The 20,921-nt window shown below is 48.4% G+C and overlaps 2 protein-coding genes and 1 non-coding gene across 3 annotated transcripts; all 3 read left to right on the forward strand.

Moving 5' to 3' along the window:
- The first annotated feature begins 5,558 nt into the window (after positions 1 to 5,558).
- LOC129143351 (PRAME family member 8) lies at positions 5,559 to 10,118 on the forward strand. Its single transcript, XM_054679426.1, has 4 exons — positions 5,559 to 6,067; positions 7,048 to 7,359; positions 7,741 to 8,316; positions 9,233 to 10,118. The coding sequence occupies exons 2-4, from the start codon at positions 7,073 to 7,075 to the stop codon at positions 9,792 to 9,794; spliced, it is 1,425 nt and encodes a 474-aa protein (XP_054535401.1). The 5' UTR covers positions 5,559 to 6,067; positions 7,048 to 7,072; the 3' UTR covers positions 9,795 to 10,118.
- A 1,798-nt stretch (positions 10,119 to 11,916) lies between these two features.
- LOC112207869 (U6 spliceosomal RNA) lies at positions 11,917 to 12,023 on the forward strand. Its single transcript, XR_002942292.1, has one exon. It is a non-coding gene; the product is annotated as a U6 spliceosomal RNA (small nuclear RNA).
- Positions 12,024 to 16,446: 4,423 nt separating this feature from the next.
- Positions 16,447 to 17,613, forward strand: LOC129143350 (PRAME family member 1-like). The gene is made up of 2 exons (XM_054679423.1): positions 16,447 to 16,577; positions 17,055 to 17,613. Exons 1-2 carry the CDS (start codon positions 16,447 to 16,449, stop codon positions 17,611 to 17,613), a joined length of 690 nt encoding a protein of 229 aa, XP_054535398.1.
- Positions 17,614 to 20,921: the final 3,308 nt, after the last annotated feature.

Below are 20,921 nucleotides of genomic sequence, written 5' to 3' on the forward strand. Positions count from 1 at the left end.
GAGTGAATGGACGTGTTGTTATAATTAATTGCTTTTTTTTGGAGATGGAGTCTCACTCTGTTGCCAGGCTGGAGAGCAATGGTTCGATCCAAACCATATCACAGGGGGTAATGCTGTCAGACAACGTATTTCTATTTCACTAGTAAAATTTCTTTGGAATAACAGATTTGGCAGTGAATATAAACATAGCAAACATTAGACGTGATGCTCTGGACCCCAACTCTTGCACAAGCCTCTGACTGTGGAGTTTTATTTGAAAGGATGAAAATGAGCAGCAGATTGCAGGGACTGGGACAGTATCATGTCACCGCCAAAGATGTTGACAAACAGACATTCCGTCATTCCAGTCCCACCACTTACAGACTGTCTGGCCTTGAAAATTTCTCCCTCTCTCTTTGAATCTGTCTCTTTCTCCATCAAATGTGTAGAAGGATAATCTCAATCTTCAGGTAAAAATGCTGAGTCCAAAGCATGGGGCATAATAAACCCTCCATAAATGTTGGCTACTTTTGTTGACATTCAAAGACAACAGGCATAATCAGGAAAACAGTTGAGGCCACAGGGGATAACTCAGCCCTAAGGCAGAGTCCTCTCCTGTGCCAGCCACTCCCTCTGCCAGGACACAAGCTTCACATCCACCCCAGGAAGAATTAAGAGCAAGTCCTGCTGACTCTGCCTCCAGGATGTCCCCATGCTGTCCATGGCCACTCAAGTGGACACCAGGACCTCCTGTCTGGACAGTGCAAGAATCTTCTGATGCATGTCCCTGCCCTCTGGTTATCCCCCCAGGGAACACGGTCCTCTCAGCCACCTCGGGGATGTGGAAAATAGGCTTCAAGTGGCCTCACAACCCTAACCCCAAACTGCCAATGACCCCTGAGTCACCCTTGCCCCTGGCTGCACCTCTCCAGTCTCATCTCCCTGAGTCAATTCACAACCTGCCACTTCAGACACTGGTCTTCTCATTCTCTCTGTGTTTCCCCTAAAGCACGTGAACTAGTCATTTTGTCCTTCTTGCTGGGGTCTGAGTCACTGGCCAGTCAAGGCCAAATGCTGGATCAATGAGACAGGAGGAGGCCAATGACTCCAGGCCCCAGGTGAGTGGAAGGGAGGCTTTTATGAACTGGGTGCTATCGAGAACCGCAGGCCCAGTGGGCATCCCTACAATGACCTCATGGTGTTTACATGTTTATGTGTGTGTGTGGTCAGCTAGGAAGTCACAGCTCTCCAGCATGGCTCCATGGCAGAGAAAAGTAAAATATCCCATGTCTCTAGCAGGGCAAGTTTCCCGTGAGTCCAGCAAGAAGGCATGGGATCTGTGGAAAGGAGGCCTCTGGGAAAAACCCCACCTTTGAGGATAATGTTAAAAGCTGAACTTGAGACCCTGAGAATCCTATGTCCTTCCCACTCCCCGCAGGGCTTCTCTTGATCCGGCCCTGACTCCCAGATGCAGAAGCCCGGGGAGGAGCTGGGAGACAGGGAAACTTGCTGGGACGCTCCATGCATTTGTCTCTAAGAGGGTCCCCAAACCCAGGTGCCTGCAGCATCAGGGAGGCTCAGAGTTCCTGTGTCTGCCTGAAGGAAGCCTCATTTGCATGGATCCATGTAAGTTCTGAGATTCCTTCCCACACGTGGCCACCTGCAGGTGCCCCATAAATTCATCTTCCCAAGAAGAGCCAATGGGGATAGGCGAGGACCCCAAACCTGCTCCCAACCCCACATCCACAGGACGGAGAGGGATCACCTGAAGCACAGGCCGGGGGTGAGTCCTGACCCCACTGTCTCCTCCTAATCCCAGAGGGCAGTGGAGTGGCCACAGGCACCCCACCAACTCCTCCTGTACCCCAAGCCCAAGATGAACAAACTTCCCGACTCACTGGCCTATCCCAACTTAAAAAAAAGCAGGACAACTCTCCCAGGTGGAGAAGACACCAGCTGCCTCTGCGGTGCTGAGCCCAGGAGCAAGATGATCACTGTTCAAACTGCCTTGGCAAGTTGTTTCAAAGAAATAAAGCCCTTGGCTTCTCAGTGTTTTGAGTCACGTTGCACTTAGTAAATGTTCGTTTTACTAATGTTTTTCACTTCCCTGTATATTTATATTCAGCAGTGAGAGACCTCTTCATATTCCAACAAAAAGTGATTAAAGGATTTGGGACACCTGTGATTATCCCCATGGGTTATTATGATCGCTCTGCACCTCGCAGCCTGCACAGTCATTTTTCTGACCGGGACTGCAGTGCTGAGCCTGGTGTCCTCTGCTGAGTTCATTTTCCAGCTTCCTTGCATTTTATTCATCTTCCCTGGTAGCACCCGGAATTGCAGGAAGCAATCCCAGGTGCTCAGTGAAGGTCTTTGAATGAACCAAGGGGAGAGGATTCAGGGGGAGGCAGAGGGTGTGGGAGGAGTCACATGTGCCAGAATCTTCTCTTCAGACGTGTCACAGAGAGTCCCCTCCAGGCACTCTTGTTGGGTCTCAGTGCTGGACATTGGAGGACTTTTCTGACTGAGGATCATTGTGCCCTCTCTGGATCCACTGGAAAGCTCTGGGCAGCCACGTGAGCCTTGGTTTGACTTCCATCCTCCATGATTTTCCCTTTGCTTGTCAGAGGAGGTTTGGAATAACTTGGATGTCAGGGACTCTGAGCCAGACCCCATTCTCTTTCATTCCCTCCTGAAAAGCCCAGTCCTCACTGTCCCATAAGGCTCTGACCAGTGAAAAGATGGAGCTGCATGATTTCCAAAGAGAATCCTTTTCTTGGCCTCAAGCCACAGCTGCTTCCCTCTGACCTGCTGCTTGTCTTTGGATCCAGGATGGACACTCGCCACCCGCTCTTCCTCTCCTGGGACTCCCCACTCTCCTGACTCTGTGCCCCCTGGGGCAGGATGGGGCAGCCACTAAAACCTCATTCAGACCAGGGCACATAAAATGTCTTGGGAACTCACAGACCCAAGTCCAAGCCCCAGTGCCCCACGGTCTCAGACACAAGTCCCTGCCTTTCAGAGACACAGCTCTGTGAGAGCCAGAGAACCTGGCTGCCTGCTCTGCTGCCACCTCCTTCCTTCCCCTTTATTTCAGCCCCATCAGCTCCTCTGGTCACGCCCCTTCTTGGCCCCATTCCTACTTTCAGTCCCTCTGGCTCCGTCCAGCCCGGAGTGAGGGTGCAGACCTCCTCCCACCCCAGGCTCTGAGCACCTCCCTCAGCATCAAGTGTCTGCTTTCAGAGTGACCTTGTCCTCAGACTTGACTGGAGGAAGAAAGAGAGGAAGCCCCTACTTTAGCTCACGATGTGCATGAATCTGACCTGGAATCAGACCCGGTTGAGGACCAGAGAAGGGCAACAGGGCCAGAACAGGGAGTTTGACTCTTAGAAATGCACAGAGAGTGAACAGCTCAGGCTAAGAAGAGACCTGACTTGGACAGAAACAGACTGACTGCATTCCAGGTGCAGCCTTGTCAGCTCTAAGGCTGAGTCAGGGGAGCCTGGGAAGGGATGGCCCCTGCACTGGGACATTTCCCAGGACCTCTTCTCAGCCTGGCACCCATAGGAAGACCAGAGGACTCAGGTCTCCTGCGTGCCAGGCAGGGTCACCCTCCAGCAGTCCAGTCCCAGGGGCCTCTTTAGGGCCAGAGCAGCAGCTGAGGAACTCCCTGCTTTATGGCTTCTCATGTTCACCAAAATAGCTCAATAGAATTTTGGGAGAATTCCTCAATGACTGCTCTGGGGTGAGGGTCTCCCAGCATTGTGGCCATGTTCTGTTGTTCAGGAGATTTGGGCTGAGGTATCCAGGATGCATAAAGAGATACCTGCCTTGACAGCTCAGGCTGGAGGAGGGAAACAGAAGCTCAGAAATATTCTAGAGACCCTGAGCAAGGGCCTGGGGGAGCTTTGGTATTCTGGTGGAGATTCTGTGAGTGGAGAAGGGGTCAGGTCATCTTCTCAGAGGGGCTCTGAAGGCTGCTCTGAGTTTGACAGCAGATGAGCACCTTGAGAAGAACAGGTGACAGGACATGGTAGAAATGCCCCCATGTGCGGGATTCTCAATGGGGTCCTGGGGATGGTGCTGGACCTTCTGAATTGGGCAGGAAGGGAAAGTCTGTCAATCAGTTCTTTTCAACATTTAGATTATTGAACTCCTTAGGGGATCCTCTGAGCACCTCACCTGAGGGGTCTGTCCATCATTTGCTGCCTGAACACGGGCAGGTTCCTCTCCCTAGCCAAGTCTCAGGGTCACCACTTTAAAAATGGGGAATATAGCAACATGCCTTAGATTCCTCGTGAGGGAGAGCTGAGATCTTGGATGAATGGTACCAGTCCCTGCTGTGCCTTGTGCATGCTCAATCAACAGAGACACTCAGGATGACCTTTGGTGCTGAGCTCACCCTCAGCCTCAGGCTCACAAAGTGAGGGCAGGTGAAGTAGAAGCCGCACTGAGCACGTTTCAGTTTAACTCGATTGCACACATAGCAGGGCATTGATAGTGAGGTCAGAAATGTGGAGAAAGAACATTTACAGAAATATTCCATGATGGAGAACATCCTTCAAAGTACTGCAGTTTTGGAAGCCAGTGGCATCTCCGAGCTGTTTGGGTTTCATATGGAATGGGAGAGAAAGGCCTGGAGGACTTTCTGGAGGCGGGGGACGTTCTTGCTACTTTGTGCCCTAAAATAGCAGAAGAATGACTGTGTGATCCTGCTTAGGATGGGAGCCATCCCTGAACTTAGCAGATCTTTTAACATGAAATAGAGCTTCCAGGTTTTGTTGGGGAAATGTATTGTACATTTGCACACAATACAACCAGATGTGTGCACCGTTCTTAAAGACAGGAAGGCTGAGTTTCTCTCTCTTCCTTCCTTCCTTCCTTCCTTTCTTTCTTTTCTTTTCTTTTCTTTTCTTTCTTTCTTTCTTTCTTTCTTTCTTTCTTTCTTTCTTTCTTTCTTTCTTTCTTTCTTTCTTTCATTTCCTTCCCTCCCTCCCTCCCTCCCTCCCTCCCTCCCTCCCTCCCTCCCTCCCTTCCTTCCTCCCTCCCTCCCTTCCTTCCTTCCTTCCTTCCTCTGGCATCTGCCCCAGCTCACATTCTCAGATTCCATCTTCCCAGGCTGATTTTCTGAGGCAAGCCCATCATTTTTGGGAGTAAACACGCTTTCCCTTGTAGTAGAGGCCAAGACTGTATCTGCCTCCTCTGCCCTTAAAGACAATGTCGTGTTTGAAGAGTCTGCACTGTCTCTTTTGTAATTATTCCCTTTTTAATTTTTAAACTCAATCTAGACGGAGTCTTTCAATCCTTCTGTGGAGATGCCCACAAAATACCCACCATGTTTTATGCTGTCTTGGTTCCTTTCCAGGATTCTATTAGAACACCCGGTCCCATCCTGCCCAGCCCCCACCTCACTTTGTCATTCTGTCCTGATTTCCTGCAGTGAAGCCTTGACCTTAGTCTTGTGATCAATCACACCCTCCGTGGTTCCCTTTTCAACCTGAACCCACATATGACCTGCCCTGTTATAAAACATAAAACCCAGGTGACCATTGGATAAAGGACCTTTTTAATCCATTTTCTTAGGGTGGACATCACTGTCTTTTTAAAGCTGTTTTAACTGTCTTAACGAAACGTGTTGATAATTTCGATGTGGCCACAGATTTTTCCATAAAGATATCATCAGGTTTTGTTTTTTCTTTCTAATGCCAGGAACAGATTAAACCTTCCATGTCACTATGAAGGTCACATATTAGTCAAACTTCATCAGTGTTTGGGGAATAAATGAATTAATGAGTTTTGGACTTTCACCCTGTTATTTATTCTTTCACTTTCATAAATGCACATCTAATTTAATCAATGAATCAGAAGAAAGTGTAAAACTCAATCAGGATTAACTAGGTGGAACTTCGGAATCTAATCAGGTATCACTTTCTGATTGGAAGCTGGTGATTGAGAAGGGGAGGGTGTGGTTAGAAACATCAATAAAAGCTCCTGAGTTTGCACAGGAGAGACCCAAAGCCCTGGTGCCTGGAACTACTGCTTGATTCTCTGAGAGATCCCAGCACCCTGCAAACTGAGTCCAGATCTGGTAAGTCACCACCTCCTTAGGAACATGCCCATCTGATCTGCAGCCAGCCAGTCAGGGATGGTGACACGCAGCCCAAAGTGGCACAGAGAATTTCCTGTCTGTTTTTTCAATTAAACAGATGTAGGTTTTGATTTTTCCTCTAAATATAGTTTTGACTTCATCCCTCAAATTTTGATTTCTGCTTCATTTTTCTCATTTCAAAATTCTTATTGAAGCAGTTTTTTAAAAAAGATATTAACAATTTACAGTTGGATGAATTTTTATGTCTTGACATGTGAAGTTACTGGTTTCTGTGCCCTTCAGCTAGAGTTCACACACTTGGTGATATTGTGATTTTCTCGAGTCTTGTTCTGAACATGGGATTTATCTCTGCCCTTAGACTCTGTCCCTAAGTGGGTGATTGTGAGTATGTGGAAGGGATGTGTATTGGATCCTTCATCTGAGACTTAGTGTTTCCATCCGCACCTTCCAAGTGCTCTAGAATACTGCCACACTGCTTTTATAGTTTCTCTTATAATTTTTCAAAATAAAAACAAATGGCATTGATTTTAGGGAATCACTTTAGTCTTCCCCAAGCATGCTAATTGTGTAAACTGAGAATGCAGGCTGTGTGGGGCCACAGGACAGTCATTCTCATTGTTTTTGGGTGGTAAGTAGCAAAAAAATTTCCCTCAAAAAGGTGGAGCTTAGCTTTCAGGATCCTGAGTGACAGATCCCAGTAATCCTGAGTTTCAGTGGAGCAATGCATAGAAATTAATGGGCCACTGGCCACCTCGTCCCCTCCTTGGTGTTTGGAAGACATTCTTTGTGGTAGTCGCAGGGGCACAGGTACAGATTTGTGGCCACCAAGTGCAGAATGGAATTGGGGGGAATTGAGGGCTTTTCCACCTCCACCAGAGCAATGAGATTAGCAATAGGAGAAGATGAGGTGATCGTATTTGGCCTTAGAGTGATGCCTTTTCTCTGGATTTGTCCTCTAGAGTTTTCCCTTGCAGATTCATCAAGATGAGCATCAGGGCCCCACCCAGACTCCTGGAGCTGGCAAGGCAGAGGCTGCTGAGGGACCAGGCCTTGGCCATCTCCACCGTGGAGGAGCTGCCCAGGGAGCTCTTCCCCACACTGTTCATGGAAGCCTTCAGCAGGAGACGCTGTGAAACCCTGAAAACGATGGTGCAGGCCTGGCCTTTCACCTGCCTCCCTCTAGGGTCCCTGATGAAGTCGCCTCATCTGGAGTCGTTAAAATCTGTGCTGGAAGGGGTTGATGTGCTGCTGACCCAAGAGGTTCGCCCCAGGTGAGGTGACCCAGGTGTCCAGGTGGGGAGGGCCCTTTGTCCAGGGTAGGGACAGCTGTTTCAGGAGGAGGAGGGGCACAATGGAGGCCCAGAGGCTTCTGATGGTGCCAGTGAGGAAGCTCAGGAAGGCCTTGGCCATTGCCCAGCCCCTCTGGGAAAGGACTGCTCACCATGCAGGGTCCACTGAGGAAACAGAAACTTCTCTTCTAGTGGCTCTGAAAGCTACAGGCAATGGGGATGAGGCAAAATCCGGAGGGCAAAGGGGTTGGACAAAATCAGAGAAGGAAAAGTGGCAGAGAGGAGAACAGCTGATGTCTGGGATGTAAATAAAAGCTCAGGTCCTTGCCTTAGTTTGGAGCCTCTCTTCTCCTTTACCCACAGGCAGTCAAAACTTCAAGTGCTGGACTTGAGGAATGTGGATGAGAACTTCTGCGACATATTGTCTGGAGCTGCTGCATCCTTCCCGGAGGCTCCGAGTCAGAAGCAAACAGCAGATAACTGTCCAGGGACAGGCGGGCAGCAGCCATTCATGGTGTTCGTAGACCTTTGTCTCAAGAACAGGACACTGGATGAATGCCTCACCCACCTCTTAGAGTGGGGCAAGCAGAGAAAAGGCTTACTGCATGTGTGTTGCAAGGAGCTGCAGGTTTTTGGAATGCCCATCCACAGTATCATAGAGGTCCTGAACATGGTGGAGCTTGACTGTATCCAGGAGGTGGAAGTGTGCTGCCCCTGGGAGCTGTCCATTCTTGTCAAGTTTGCCCCTTACCTGGGCCAGATGAGGAATCTCCGCAAACTTGTTCTCTTCAACATCCATGCATCTGCCTGCATTCCCCCAGACAATAAGGGGCAGTTCATTGCCCGATTCACCTCTCAGTTCCTCAAGCTGGACTATTTCCAGAATCTGTTTATGCACTCTGTCTCTTTCCTCGAAGGCCACCTGGACCAGCTGCTCAGGTGAGGAAGGATGGTGAGCTTTCTCTTCAGACCACAGCAGAGCCTTTCTTTGTTACAGTAAACACCAGTGGGTATGCACTGTGAGCCTGTGAGGAAGTAAGAGTGAGGGGACACTAGAATATCCATGCATTATCCTGTTGGTGGCTCTGTCCTGATATGGGTATCACACAACCATCCCAATAAAGTCAGAGGGATCTCCTGGGCTAGATGCTATAGAGAAGATGCCAAGCTAGGAAGCTAGCTACTACAGGGTTTAGATCTGGTGAGAGTGCATTTGTGAATTCCTCCTGAGGATGTGTGTCTAAGTTAAGATGATGGGAAATAGGGAGGTGAAGAGGGCACTAAAGAAGAGAATGCCCATCACACTCCTATATTTTAAAATATGAGGTCTATCCTCACCTGCCTAGTGAACAGGCAAAATCCTGTGTTTCCCTGTCAGCACCCTGTTTTGAGCTCCAGGTCGGTAATTAATGTACGGGAAATACATGATGATAGAATAGAGGGCGAGGGAGCAGGAGTGAAGAATAGTAAAAATGATAGATGGTTTGCTGATGGTACAGGCATGTCAGGGTCCCCTGCAACCTGGCCACCCCAGCTGATGTTGCAGGATCCTGCCTGGGTTTGTCATTTAGGACTGTGTCTCCATCGGGCTCCTGTGGCCCAGAGATGTGGTTTTCTACCTGACAGATGAGGAAAGGGAGCCTTAGAGTTCATGGACTTGATCCAGTCACCTCGGTGATGGTGAAGGACTGAGCCTCGATTGGGACTGCACTGAAGGAACAGAGTCTCCATTCCCAAACCCCAGGTGCTGACTATCCTCAGATGAGCAGAGCAGCCCTGGGTTATGGAGAGCGTCATCCCTCACCCTGAAGTCATCCCCACCTCTCTCCTCTAACTCCTTCTTGTTCTCTCCCAGGTGTCTCCAGGCCCCCTTGGAGATGGTCGTTATGACCGACTGCCTGCTGTCAGAGTCGGACTTGAAGCATCTCTCTTGGTGCCCGAGCATCCGTCAATTAAAGGAGCTGGACCTGAGGGGCGTCACACTGACCCATTTCAGCCCTGAGCCCCTCGCAGGTCTGCTGGAGCAAGTTGTGGCCACCCTGCAGACCCTGGACTTAGAGGACTGTGGTATCATGGATTCCCAACTCAGCGCCATCCTGCCTGCCCTGAGCCGCTGCTCCCAGCTCAGCACCTTCAGCTTCTGTGGGAACCTCATCTCCATGGCTGCCCTTGAGAACCTGCTGCGCCACACCGTCGGGCTGAGCAAGCTAAGCCTGGAGCTGTATCCTGCCCCTCTGGAGAGTTATGACACCCAGGGTGCTCTCTGCTGGGGGAGATTTGCTGAACTTGGGGCTGAGCTGATGAAGACACTGAGGGACTTAAGGCAGCCCAAGATCATTGTGTTCTGCACCGTCCCCTGCCCTCGCTGTGGCATCAGGGCCTCCTATGACCTGGAGCCCAGTCACTGCCTCTGTTGAATGCCTGCCATCAGGGTGGATATATTTCAAGCTTTCTTCTGGTCATTTCGCAGCTGAAATCTAGGCCATGAGTGCATGTTAAAGGGAACACAGACCCATCGTTTCAAATGCCTCCTAAGTGTGAATGGGAAAGGAATGAGGATGCAGGAGGGGCAGGACTGGGGGAAAAGTTGACTTGGAGTGGATGGGCTCTTTAGAGACCTGTGTCCCAGAGAATCAGAAATGGCAATCTGAATTGCTAGAGTGAGAATCGGGGAGGAGAGACACATGAGAGGGTTACCCCTGCACAGATGGTTGTAAAGTAACAGTCAGAAATAAAGGGAAACTGAGTGGAAACTGTCTGGTGTCCTCCATAATTGCTTAACATGGCTTAACAATTAAACAATTTAAACCTAAAAAAGTCCAGTTACTGATCGAGCTAATAAGGCACTGATTTGTCTGTGACTGATGAGGTTCAGCTCCTGGAAATCAAGCCATCAAAATGGAATTTGATCATTTGGATCAATTCCCTCCTTTTCTTTTCTTCTCTCTGTGCATCTGTTACCTTCTTGCTATTCTCTCTGCCTATTTAATGGGTTAATACACATGAGAGACGCACACAGGGCCTGAAGCATTCTAAGTGTAAAGTGAGTGTCAGCCCCTGAAGTTAAGCCCCTTCAGGTGCCCTCATTCTGTCCCAATGCCAAGACCCTGTTCACTCTCAATGGGTGGATTCAGAGCTCTCAGTTCCTGACTGTTACCTGTGCTGGGAAAGGACTTCACTGCCCAAGGCGTGGCCCTGCCCTGGAAGGAGAGCTCCACACTGTATGAGCAGGAGCCTCAGGGCATCACTAACCCATGCCTGTCATGGTGGGTAGCGGCCCTTGCTGAATTAAAGTAGTTGTGGCCAATAAAGACATCCAAATTCCCTTTTAGCAAAATGCTGACATTATGTAGGCATATAATACCTATAACATCAATGAAAGACCTTTTCTTAACTCCTCCTTCTTCTCCCTGTGAAGGAAGACTAGTGCATGGTAGTAGGAATCACACATCCTTAGAGGGTGGATAATGATCAAGTGCCTGTGGGTAATTAATGACCACACCTGTGCTGAGGGACCCTACACAAAGGGCACCTAAGTGTAGAACCCTGCCGAGGACTCAGGGGCTGGTGCTGTTGGGCACGAAACAGCCAAGAGGCTCAGTTTCCCTGTAAAATGAAGATGATGATGCCACCACCCTATGAGACTATCGTAGGACCCAATGAGACGGTGCACGGCCAGGACTTGGAATGGGGCCTGGCATACAGTAAGAGCTCAATACATGCATCTTGTTCTTTTTTTTCCCCTCCTAATAGAAGTCCCAGCATTCTTCACCCTTCAATCTCACCTTCTATTCCTGATAACAGGGAGGCAGCAGAAACCCAGGGCAGGCAATGGGACTCAACTTCTACATGCCACCACCACTTAATCATGATTCCCCCAAACAGCAGAGCCTCAGCAGCCAGCAGAGGGTGCGATGGGTGAGGCAGGACTGAGTTCATCTCTAGTGATCAAGAGATAAAAATTTCCAACCCATGAGACTCATGTGCCATCTGCTGGTTGCTCAGACCATCTGGTGTAATTTATTGATGCAAACAGGGTGATATTGAGTGGTATCTCCAAAAATCTGCTGTTATGTAAAAGTTTATAGAGAATAAATATTGTGATTTATATATAACACATTTATACATATTGAATATATATATTGAAATTTTAACTTATAATGGCAATTTGGTATTTTAAAGTATGTAGTGCAATATTTTAAAAATGTCTGTGGGCCAGGCACAGTGGCTCACGCCTGCAATCCCAGCACTTTGGGAGGCCAAGATGGGTGGATCACGAGGTCAGGAGATCGAGACCATACTGGCTAACACAACGAAACCCCGTAGCTACTAAAAATGCAATTAATTGGCCGGGTGTGGTGGTGGGCACCTGTAGTCCCAGCTACTCAGGAGGTTGAGGTAGGAGAATGGCATGAACCCAGGAGGCAGAGTTTGCAGTGAGCCGGGAGTGTGCCACTGCACTCCAGCTTGGGGGACAGAGTGAGACTCCGTCTCAAAAAAAAAAAAAAAAAAAAAGAAAGAAAAAAAAAGAAAATGCTTGTGTTGGTCTGGGCAGCACATATACTAAAACTGGAATGATACAGAGAAGATTAGCATGGCCCTTGCACAAGGATGACATGTAAATTCGTGACACGTTCCATATTTTTCAGGAAACAACAGATGCTGGAGAGAATGTTCAGAAATTAGGCATGCTTTGACACTGTTGGTGGGAGTGTAAATTAGTTCAACCTTTGTGGAAGACAGTGTGGCAATTCCTCAAGGATCTAGAACTAGAAATATCATTTGACCCAGCAATCCCATTACTGGGTATATACCCAAAGGATTATAAATCATTCTACTATAAACACACATGTACACATATGTTTACTGTGGCACTGTTCATAATAGCAAAGACTTGGAGCCAAACCAAAAGCTCTTCAGTGATACACTAGATAAAGAAAATATGGCACATATACACCATTCAATACTATGCAGCCATAAAAAATGATGAGTTCAGGTCATTTTCAGGGACATGGATGAAGCCGGAAATCATCATTCTCAGCAAACTAACACAAGAACAGAAAACCAAATACCACATGTTTTCAGTCATAAGTGGGAGTTGAACAATGAGAACACATGGACACAGGGAGGGGAACATCATACACCAGCGCCTGTCGGGCAGTGGGGGTGTTGGGGAGGGATAGAATTAGGATAAATACCTAGCGTAGATGACGGCTTGATAGGTGCAGCAAACCACCATGGCATATGTATCGCTATGTATCCCTATGCACATTCTGCACATGTATCCCAGAACTTAAAGTAGATTTAAAAAATGCTTAATGTGGTTTTGAGTCTCAAATAAAATGACACCTTCAAAACTGATTTTGAAGATCAATGAATAAGAAATGCTCTTATTTAAAAATATTTAAATTTATGCAATTTTGGAGCTGGAAGGAAGTGCAATATTTTTAGGGAAATATGATTTATTTTCTTAGAGCAGTTATAAGGTCACAGTGAAGTTGAGCAGAAAGTAGAGCATTCCCACATACTTCATGACCCCACTCTAGCACGGACTCCTAAAGGATCAACGTCCTGCCCCAGCGTGGTCCATTTGTTCCAATGCATGAACCACACGGACCATCCTTATCACCCAAAGTTCATAATTAACATTAAGGGTTCACATCTGGTGCTGTATATTCTATGAGCTCTGATGAATTGATGATGACAAGTATTCACCCTTATAGCATCATGCAGAGTAGCTTCAGTGCCCTAAAAATCACCTGTTCTCTTTCTATCCATCCCACTGTACCCTGACTCCTGGCCCCCCCAGGCTTTCTACTGTGTCCATAGATTTGCCTTTTCCAGAATGTCATGTGGCCTTTTCATGTTGGTTTCTTTCACTTGGTTATGTGCATTTACTTTTTTTTTATGTTTTTCAGGACTTAATAATCTACACTGTCAGGATGTCCTACAGTTTATACATCCATTTATCTGCTGAAGAACATGTTGGTCCCTATTAAGTTTTGTCTATTATGAATGTAGTGATTAAAAACATCCAGGTTTTAGGTTTTCTCATTTGGGTAAGTGCCAAGGAGCGTGGCTGCTGGGCCATGTGCCTAGGTTGTGTTTGATAATGATTTTTTTCCTGGACAATCTCATGTGGTAGACAGAGATTGCTTCTTCAAGGGGAGGGACTGTGTCTCTGTCACCCTGTGGTCCCACAGCAGAGCATGGAGCCTGGCAGGTGGCTGTAAATGCTTATTGATCACATAGTGCTTAGAAATCACTTTATAGCCACTACAATGCAAATGCCGGGCAGTCAACATGAGCTGCCACCAATAATATAAACATGTTGAATATGGATGAAGTCACCCTCCTTTTGCCGGGGTCACTACCTGTGTGTCACGGCAGTGCCGTCATCACATGGATGAACTTCATCTGTTTTTTATAGATTTCCCCCCATGTAATACAGGACACAGTCTTTAAACAAAGAGTCACCAGGGTTCCTGATGGCCACTGGCCTGAGTCTGTCCCCTTGGAACTAAGGGCCCTCATAACTGCACTTACCTACCACAGGCGTCCCTGTAAGCACCACTAGAGGGCGAGCATCTTCACCAAACCTGATGGACCCAAGAAGTCTGACCTGAATGTCTCCCTGCTAGGCAGGAGTCCTCAGAGGAATCTTCTATCCAGTCCAGATGGAGGGAACTGGAAGAGTCTCCTCAAACCCTGGACCAACAAAGAGATTCCCTCCAAGATCCCAATTAGGGAGCCAGGACAGGGACTGAGAGGGAACAGGGAAGGGAAGGCACCATAGGTCCCAAAACCTGGAACTGATGGAGAAGGTCCCCTCCAGAAACTGTTTGGAGAGAACCATCTGGGAAGAATCAAAGTCTCTGAGATCTTCCACCTAAGAGCTGGACATCTGAATTCAGGAAGACTTACCTGAGGCCTTCCCATGGCGCAATCGAGAAGAGCTCACGGGGCTCTTGCCAGTGCAGGATGCATTGGTTCTGGAGGCATCAGGAAGAGATCGGAGGTCCCCTTTGAATCCCACTTCTAACACCAATGAGGTCCACTAAAAATTATGGGGTCTATAGATTTAGAAAAAAGGAGCGTAATTTCTTCTAAAGGTTTACAACCTGCTCGCTGGGAAATGGGCCTCCAGGCAGGACCTGAGGCAAGCGCTTGGAGGGAGGGAAGGTGACCCAGGAATCTATGCTGAACCTGTTGGCTGCCAACTGTGCATATTCAGCAGGTTATTGGAGCAGCTATGAAAATTCACAGGGCGGGGGATGCATGCATGTATGGTGAGCAAATATACATGTCACATACGTCCCAGGTTCACCTGGTGGTTGAGGCTTTACATTTAAATGCATTATAATTAGGTTCTTTGCATCCAGAGGTGAAGTTGGGACATGAAGGTCCCCAATTCCTAACTAAAGGGCCTGGGGAGTCACCTTCTACAAATCACAAAGTCCCCTCAGAGGGGGTTTATTTAACCCTATATAAAGTGGCTTGAGGCTGAGCGCAGTGGTTCACGCCTGTAATCCCAGCACTTTGGGAGGCCAAGGCAGGCAGATCACTTGAGGTCAGGAGTTGGAGACCAGCCTGACCAACTTGGAGAAACACCATCTCCACTAAAAATACAAAATTACCTGGGCATGGTGGTGCATGTCTGTAATCCCAGCTACTCGGGAGGCTGAAGCAGGAGAATCACTGGAACGCAGGGGATGGAGGTTGTGGTGAGCTGAGATCACACCATTGCACTGCAACTGGGGCAACAAGAGCAAAACTCGGTCTCAAAATCCATAAATAAATAAATAAATAAATAAATAAATAAATAAAATAAAGCGGCTTGTTTTCCAGCCTGACTCAGGGTAGCCCAGAGTCTTCTGAAGGTGCTGGTGAGGAAGCTCAAGGAGGCTTTGGCCATTGTCCAGATCCTCAGAGAAAGGACTGCTCACCATACAGGGTCCACTGTGGGAACAGAAACCTGCTTTTTCCCAGTGGAAGGTAAAGGGACTAGAAGTGGGGAGCAGTATGAATCAAAAGAGAAAACGGACTGAGAAAAGTCAGAGAGAGAACAGGGAGCAATGAGAATGAAAGCAAAAGTCAGGGATGGCTCCTTCTAAATTCTGAGCTTCTCCCTTACTTTACCTATAGGAGGTGGAAACTTCAAGTGCTGGACTTGCTGGATGTTGATGAGAATGTCTGGGCCGGATGGCCTGGAGGCTAGGCCCTGTCCTCCTCCCCAGAGGCCATGAGTAAGAGGCAGACAGCAGAGGACTATCCAAGGATGGGAGAGCACCAGCCCTTAAAGGTGTTCATAGATGTCTGCCTCAAGGAAACACCCCAAGATGAATGCCTGAGATACCTCTTCCAGTGGGTTTACCAAAGGAGAGTTTTAGTACACCTGTGCTGTAGTAAGTTGGTGAATTATCTGACACCCATTAAATATATTAGAAAGTCATTGAAAATAGTCCACCTGAATAGTATTCAGGAGCTGGAAATTCACAACATGTCCTGGCTGCATCTGATAAGAAAGCTTCATTGTTACCTGAAGGAGATGAAGAATCTTCGCAAACTCGTTTTCTCCAGGTGCCATCATTACACGTCAGACAATGACCTCGAGGAATGGTTACTCACCAAATTCAGCCTGTGTTCCTCAGGCTGGAACACCTCCAATTGCTTAAAGTAAAATTGATCACCTTCTTCAGTGGGCACCTGGAACAGCTGATCAGGTGAGAAAGGATCGTGCACTTTCTCTGTAGACCACAACACAGCCTTTTTTTGTTACAGCAAACGCTAGAAGGCATAACTTTTGTGTCAGTCAGTGGCGACATCACAGTGAAGGGGACACCAGAATATCAACACATTGTCCCATTCAGTGCTCCATGTTCTGGAGTGGCTATCACAGGATCTCTGCAATGAGGGCAGCGGGGTCACCTGGGGTAGAGGCTAGAGAGCTACATCATGTACAAGGCAGGTAGTGGGGGTTTCAGCTCTACTGGGGGGTGCATATGTGAATTTCTCGTTACAAAGTGTGTTTCAAGTTGATATGATATAAAAGAGGTAATACAGGAGGGTATGAAAGGAGGGATAGCGCATCAAACCTGTGCATTTCACAGTAGAATCTCTGTCCTCACCAGCTTAGTGATCACAAATGATCCTGTCTCTAATTCCCTGTCTGTAAAAGGTTGTTTTGAACCCCCGGAAAGGTAACTGACATGGGAAATGTGTGCTTCTTGAACAGAGGCTGAGGGAGTAGGCGTGAGAGTGGTAAAAAGTGATAGGTGGTTTGCAGATGCAGGCACGTCAGGGAGCCCCTGCCAGTAGGGAGCCCTAGCTGATGACCCTAGACCTTGCTCAGTTGAGTTCTTCGTGCACATCTCCCACCGGGTACCTGTGGCCCAGAGATGAACTTTTCTGCTAAAAGATGAAGAAAAGAGGCTTTAGTGATGTGATTTTGTGGCCTTGAACCAATCACACAAGCAATGGTGAAAGGATCGAGGCTAAACTAGGACTGCCCCTGAATGATCAGAATCCTCATCACAGAGCAACTTGCATGTGGACCATCATCACATGATGGGAATAAACTTGTGTTTGGGTGAAGCAGACATTTCCCTTTCAGTTATTCCCCACCACCTTCATCTAACTGGTATCACTGCCCAGAACTAACTTCTTGATCTCCACAGTTGCCTCCAGAACCCCTTGGAGAACTTGGAGTTAACTTGTGGCTACCTATTGGAAGAGGACATGAAGTGTCTCTCCCAGTACCCAAGCCTCGGTTACCTAAAGCATCTGAATCTCAGCTACGTGCTGCTGTTCCGCATCAGTCTTGTACCCCTCGGAGCTCTGCTAGAGAAAATTGCTGCCACTCTCAAGACCCTCATCTTGGAGGGCTGTCAGATCCACTACTCCCAACTCAGTGCCATCCTGCCTGGCCTGAGCCACTGCTCCCAGCTCACCACCTTCTACTTTGGCAGAAATTGTATGTCTATGGGCGCCCTGAAGGACCTGCTGCGCCACACCAGTGGGCTGAGCAAGTTAAGCTTGGAGACGTATCCTGCCCCTGAGGAGAGTTTGAATTCCTTGGTTCGTGTCGATTGGGAGATCTTCACCCCACTTCGGGCTGAGCTGGTGTGTACACTGAGGGAAGTCAGGCAGCCCAAGAGGATCTTCACTGGTCCCACCCCCTGCCCTTCCTGTGGCTCATCACCGTCTGAGGAACTGGAGCTCCATCTTTGTTGCTAGGGAAGGCGTGCCTAGCGGGGTAGAGAAATCCAAAGTTATCTTCTAGGCCCTTGGACACTAAAATCTAGTATGTAGGTGCAAGTTATGTTTGTTTTTTCTTATTTCCTTTTTTAATAATTCTAAAATTTTATTAAAGAACATTTGAGACAGGGTTTCGCTCTGTTGCCCCAGCTGGTCTGAAACTGCTGGGCACATGGGATTCTCCTGCCTTGGCCTCCTAAAGTGCCAGGATTACTGGCATGAGTGATTGTGACCAGGCCACATGCAACTTACAGGAAGCACAGAATTCTTTGCTTCAGGCAGGTGCTCAATATGAGGGAAAAAAGATAACAGCAGGGGGCAAGACTAGAGGAAAATGTTGAGGTGGAGTCAATGAGACCTTATGGGACCCATGTCCTACAGAGTCAGAAAGAGAAGCTAAAGTTCTACAGTGATGAGAATGTTATCCCTGCAGGGACGGTTACCAAGGAATATCAGAAATAACCTCAATGAAAACTTTCTGGTGTCCTCTGTATTTGATTGACTTGTTTTAGCGATTTTACATCAGAAATCTCTAGTAATTGAGTTACTGATGGAAAAGTATCAAAGTACTCTGTTGTCTGTGATTGAGATTCAGCTGCAAAACATCTATTTCCCACCCATTCTTTTTCTTTGCTTTTTTTAAAAAAAATAAATAAATAAAAGACAACATCTTGCTTTGTCACCCAGGCTGCAGTGCAGTGGTCCCGTCTGGGCTCACTGCAATCCTATCCTTCGGGGCTCAAGTGATTCTCATGCCTCAGCCACTCTAGTAGCTGGAATTGCATGCAAGTGCCACCAAGCATGCTACTTTTTGTATTTTTAGTAGAGACGTGGTTTTTCCATGTTGACCAGGCTGGTCTTGAGCTCCTGGCTTCAGTGATCTGCTGACCTTGGCCTCCCAATGTGCTGGGATTACGGGTGTGCCAATGATCTCCACCCATTCTTTACTTCTCTTCAGTCATCTGTTTTTTCCTTACATTTTCGCCTGCAAGGAGCAGCTCAGTCAGGCACAAAGGGACGGGCAGAGAGGGGCCCCGAGGAGAAGATGGGCTTGAGGTGGTAGGCAGAGCTGGGATCAAGCTACAGGGGCCTTTGTTGGGAAGCAGAAATGGCACCTAGTTCAATGACCTGGCCAGCTATGGGGCCACTGTGCCCACCCTGCTAACAGTGCCAAGTTCCTGGGTGTCGAAGGGAGGTTCTGTGCTAATCCTCCTGGGGCTGCATTTCCAAGATCTGCCCCCCACAGGGGTGACCACGGAGACTGACGTTCCTAATTGCTGGGTCTGGGGACCACGGTCCACTCCTGGAGGCACCCCACCTTGGCAGGGTTGTGAGCCAGGCCTGTGCCCCGTGTTCCTGAGGCAGACAGCTGTGCCACCCACACCCTATCATGGCTTAATAAGACCCGCTCCCAGGTCTGGAGCCTCTACAAAGCCTCAAACTCACTCCTCACTGCCTGCTGTTAGCCTGCAATATTCTTAACTAGAGTGCAGTTGGGGCTCATTAAACCAGACCCAGAAGCATTGGGTTTGTTTTTGCAGGGTTGGCCAGAGCTGCTGTGAACCTGCATCTCACATGTCACCTCTGTGGAGAAACACAGAGAGAGGGCATAACTGAGGCTACGTACACTTTGAACCTGATGGGATCCTGGGACAAGAGGGAGTCCTGGCTCTCCCGAGTTGGCAGGACAGTAGCTCCAAAGGCACAACTGAAGCTGCCCAGGTCGCAGTTCCAACCAAGGTCCCCCAGTGCTCTTGAGGGCTCAGGAGGTCTCCCCTTCTCCTGCAGCATGGGGGTGTCTGCTCCCACTGTGTGGTCCCTCCTGGCACCTGCTGTAATTTTGGAGCGGGGTTGGGGTCAAGCATGTATGCTGTGGCAGCCCAGATGAGTGTGTGCATGCTCAGGTTAGTGCTGATGCACCGTCCGCCTGCTGTCTTGAACACTCTGGGCTTTGGGCCCTGATGAGCGTGGGAGGGAGGCTGAGAGGGGGCTGAGGACAGATCAGTGCTGGCCTTTGGATGCTCCTTGATGCAAGTGACCTGGGCGCCATGGGTGGTGGTGGCAGGCAGACAGACTCCTGGATGGGAAGACGAGGGTACCTGGTGAGGCTCTACCTTGTGACCAAGCAGGGCCTGAAGCCCGTGGGCTGGTCCACCAGTGCTATGGACCAGAGTGGGAATATGTGGTGCCTTTTCTGTGCCTGCCAATGGCTACCTATGACCCAAGCAGCACATACTTCCTTCCCCATGATGCCCCAAAAGCCCCAGATTCAGGGAGAACATCAGGATGAACAGTGGCAGAGTGAAACTACCCCCTCTTGGGATGATTTTCCTGCAGAGACAAGCAATCCACTCTGGGGCCTTTTCTCTACTGAGAGCTGTGGAGATGATGAGATGACTTTCCTGGAAAGAGCAGCAGACACCACTGTGTACTCCAGGGACAAACATGGAAGCTGCTTTTGCTGTGCCTGGTTCATTTGCAGCCTTGCAAAAATCTGGCACCTGTGCTGGCACCTGGAGCTGCCTGCCCCACTGCTGCGGGAGCCAGTGACTGTCCAAAGTGGCCAGACCCCCTGCTCACTCACACACCCCTCACTGCTCCAGTCCTGACCCTCCCTTAATAGGCATGTGATCCAGGCCTGAAGCATGAGCCAAGCGTAGTCTACCAGTCTGAGTGGGCAGAACAAACCCAGTGAACCCCATCAAAACTCTGGCAAAGGTGCCCCCAGCCATAGAGGCTTCTGGCCAGAAAAGTCACATCCCAAGGATTTCATAAGAGAAAATTACTTAAACACAAAGAAAGACAATAAGAAAGGAAGGATGGAAGAGAGAAGTCTCTAACCAACCAGAAAACAAGAAATTAAATGGGAGTACTAAGCCTTTATCAATAACAACAATGAAGACAATATATCTCAGTTCTGCAAGTGAAAGGCTTAGGGTCCTTGAATGAGTAAAAGAATAAGACCATACTATATGCTGTTTTCCAGAAACTCACTTCACCTATAAGGACACATGTAGTCTGAAAGTGAAGGGGTAGAAAAAGATATTCCATGCAACACACCTGTATTTCCAGCTAACTGGAAGACTGACATGGGAGGATCATTTCAGCCTGAGAGGCCGAGGCTGCACTGAGCCGAGATTGCACCACTGCACGCCAGCCTTAGAAACAGAGTAAGGCTCTGTCTTTCAAAAGAAGAAGAAAGAAAAGAAAAGCAAAGAAGATGTCTCTTCACATTTTATGCTGCACAGGCATTTTTTTTCTGATCTGCACTGCACTGCCAAGCCAGG

This window comes from Pan troglodytes, chromosome 1 (assembly GCF_028858775.2).
Source record: "Pan troglodytes isolate AG18354 chromosome 1, NHGRI_mPanTro3-v2.0_pri, whole genome shotgun sequence".
Lineage (NCBI taxonomy): Eukaryota > Metazoa > Chordata > Mammalia > Primates > Hominidae > Pan > Pan troglodytes.

Bases quoted from the DNA above. Each gene is read 5' to 3' on its own strand.
- LOC129143351 (XM_054679426.1), top strand. From the start codon at position 7,073: ATGAGCATCAGGGCCCCACCCAGACTCCTGGAGCTGGCAAGGCAGAGG. The intron at 7,360-7,740 runs GTGAGGTGACCC...CTTTACCCACAG, and splicing joins ACCCAAGAGGTTCGCCCCAG to GCAGTCAAAACTTCAAGTGC. The intron at 8,317-9,232 runs GTGAGGAAGGAT...GTTCTCTCCCAG, and splicing joins CACCTGGACCAGCTGCTCAG to GTGTCTCCAGGCCCCCTTGG.
- LOC129143350 (XM_054679423.1), top strand. From the start codon at position 16,447: ATGAAAGGAGGGATAGCGCATCAAACCTGTGCATTTCACAGTAGAATC. The intron at 16,578-17,054 runs GTAACTGACATG...TGATCTCCACAG, and splicing joins TGTTTTGAACCCCCGGAAAG to TTGCCTCCAGAACCCCTTGG.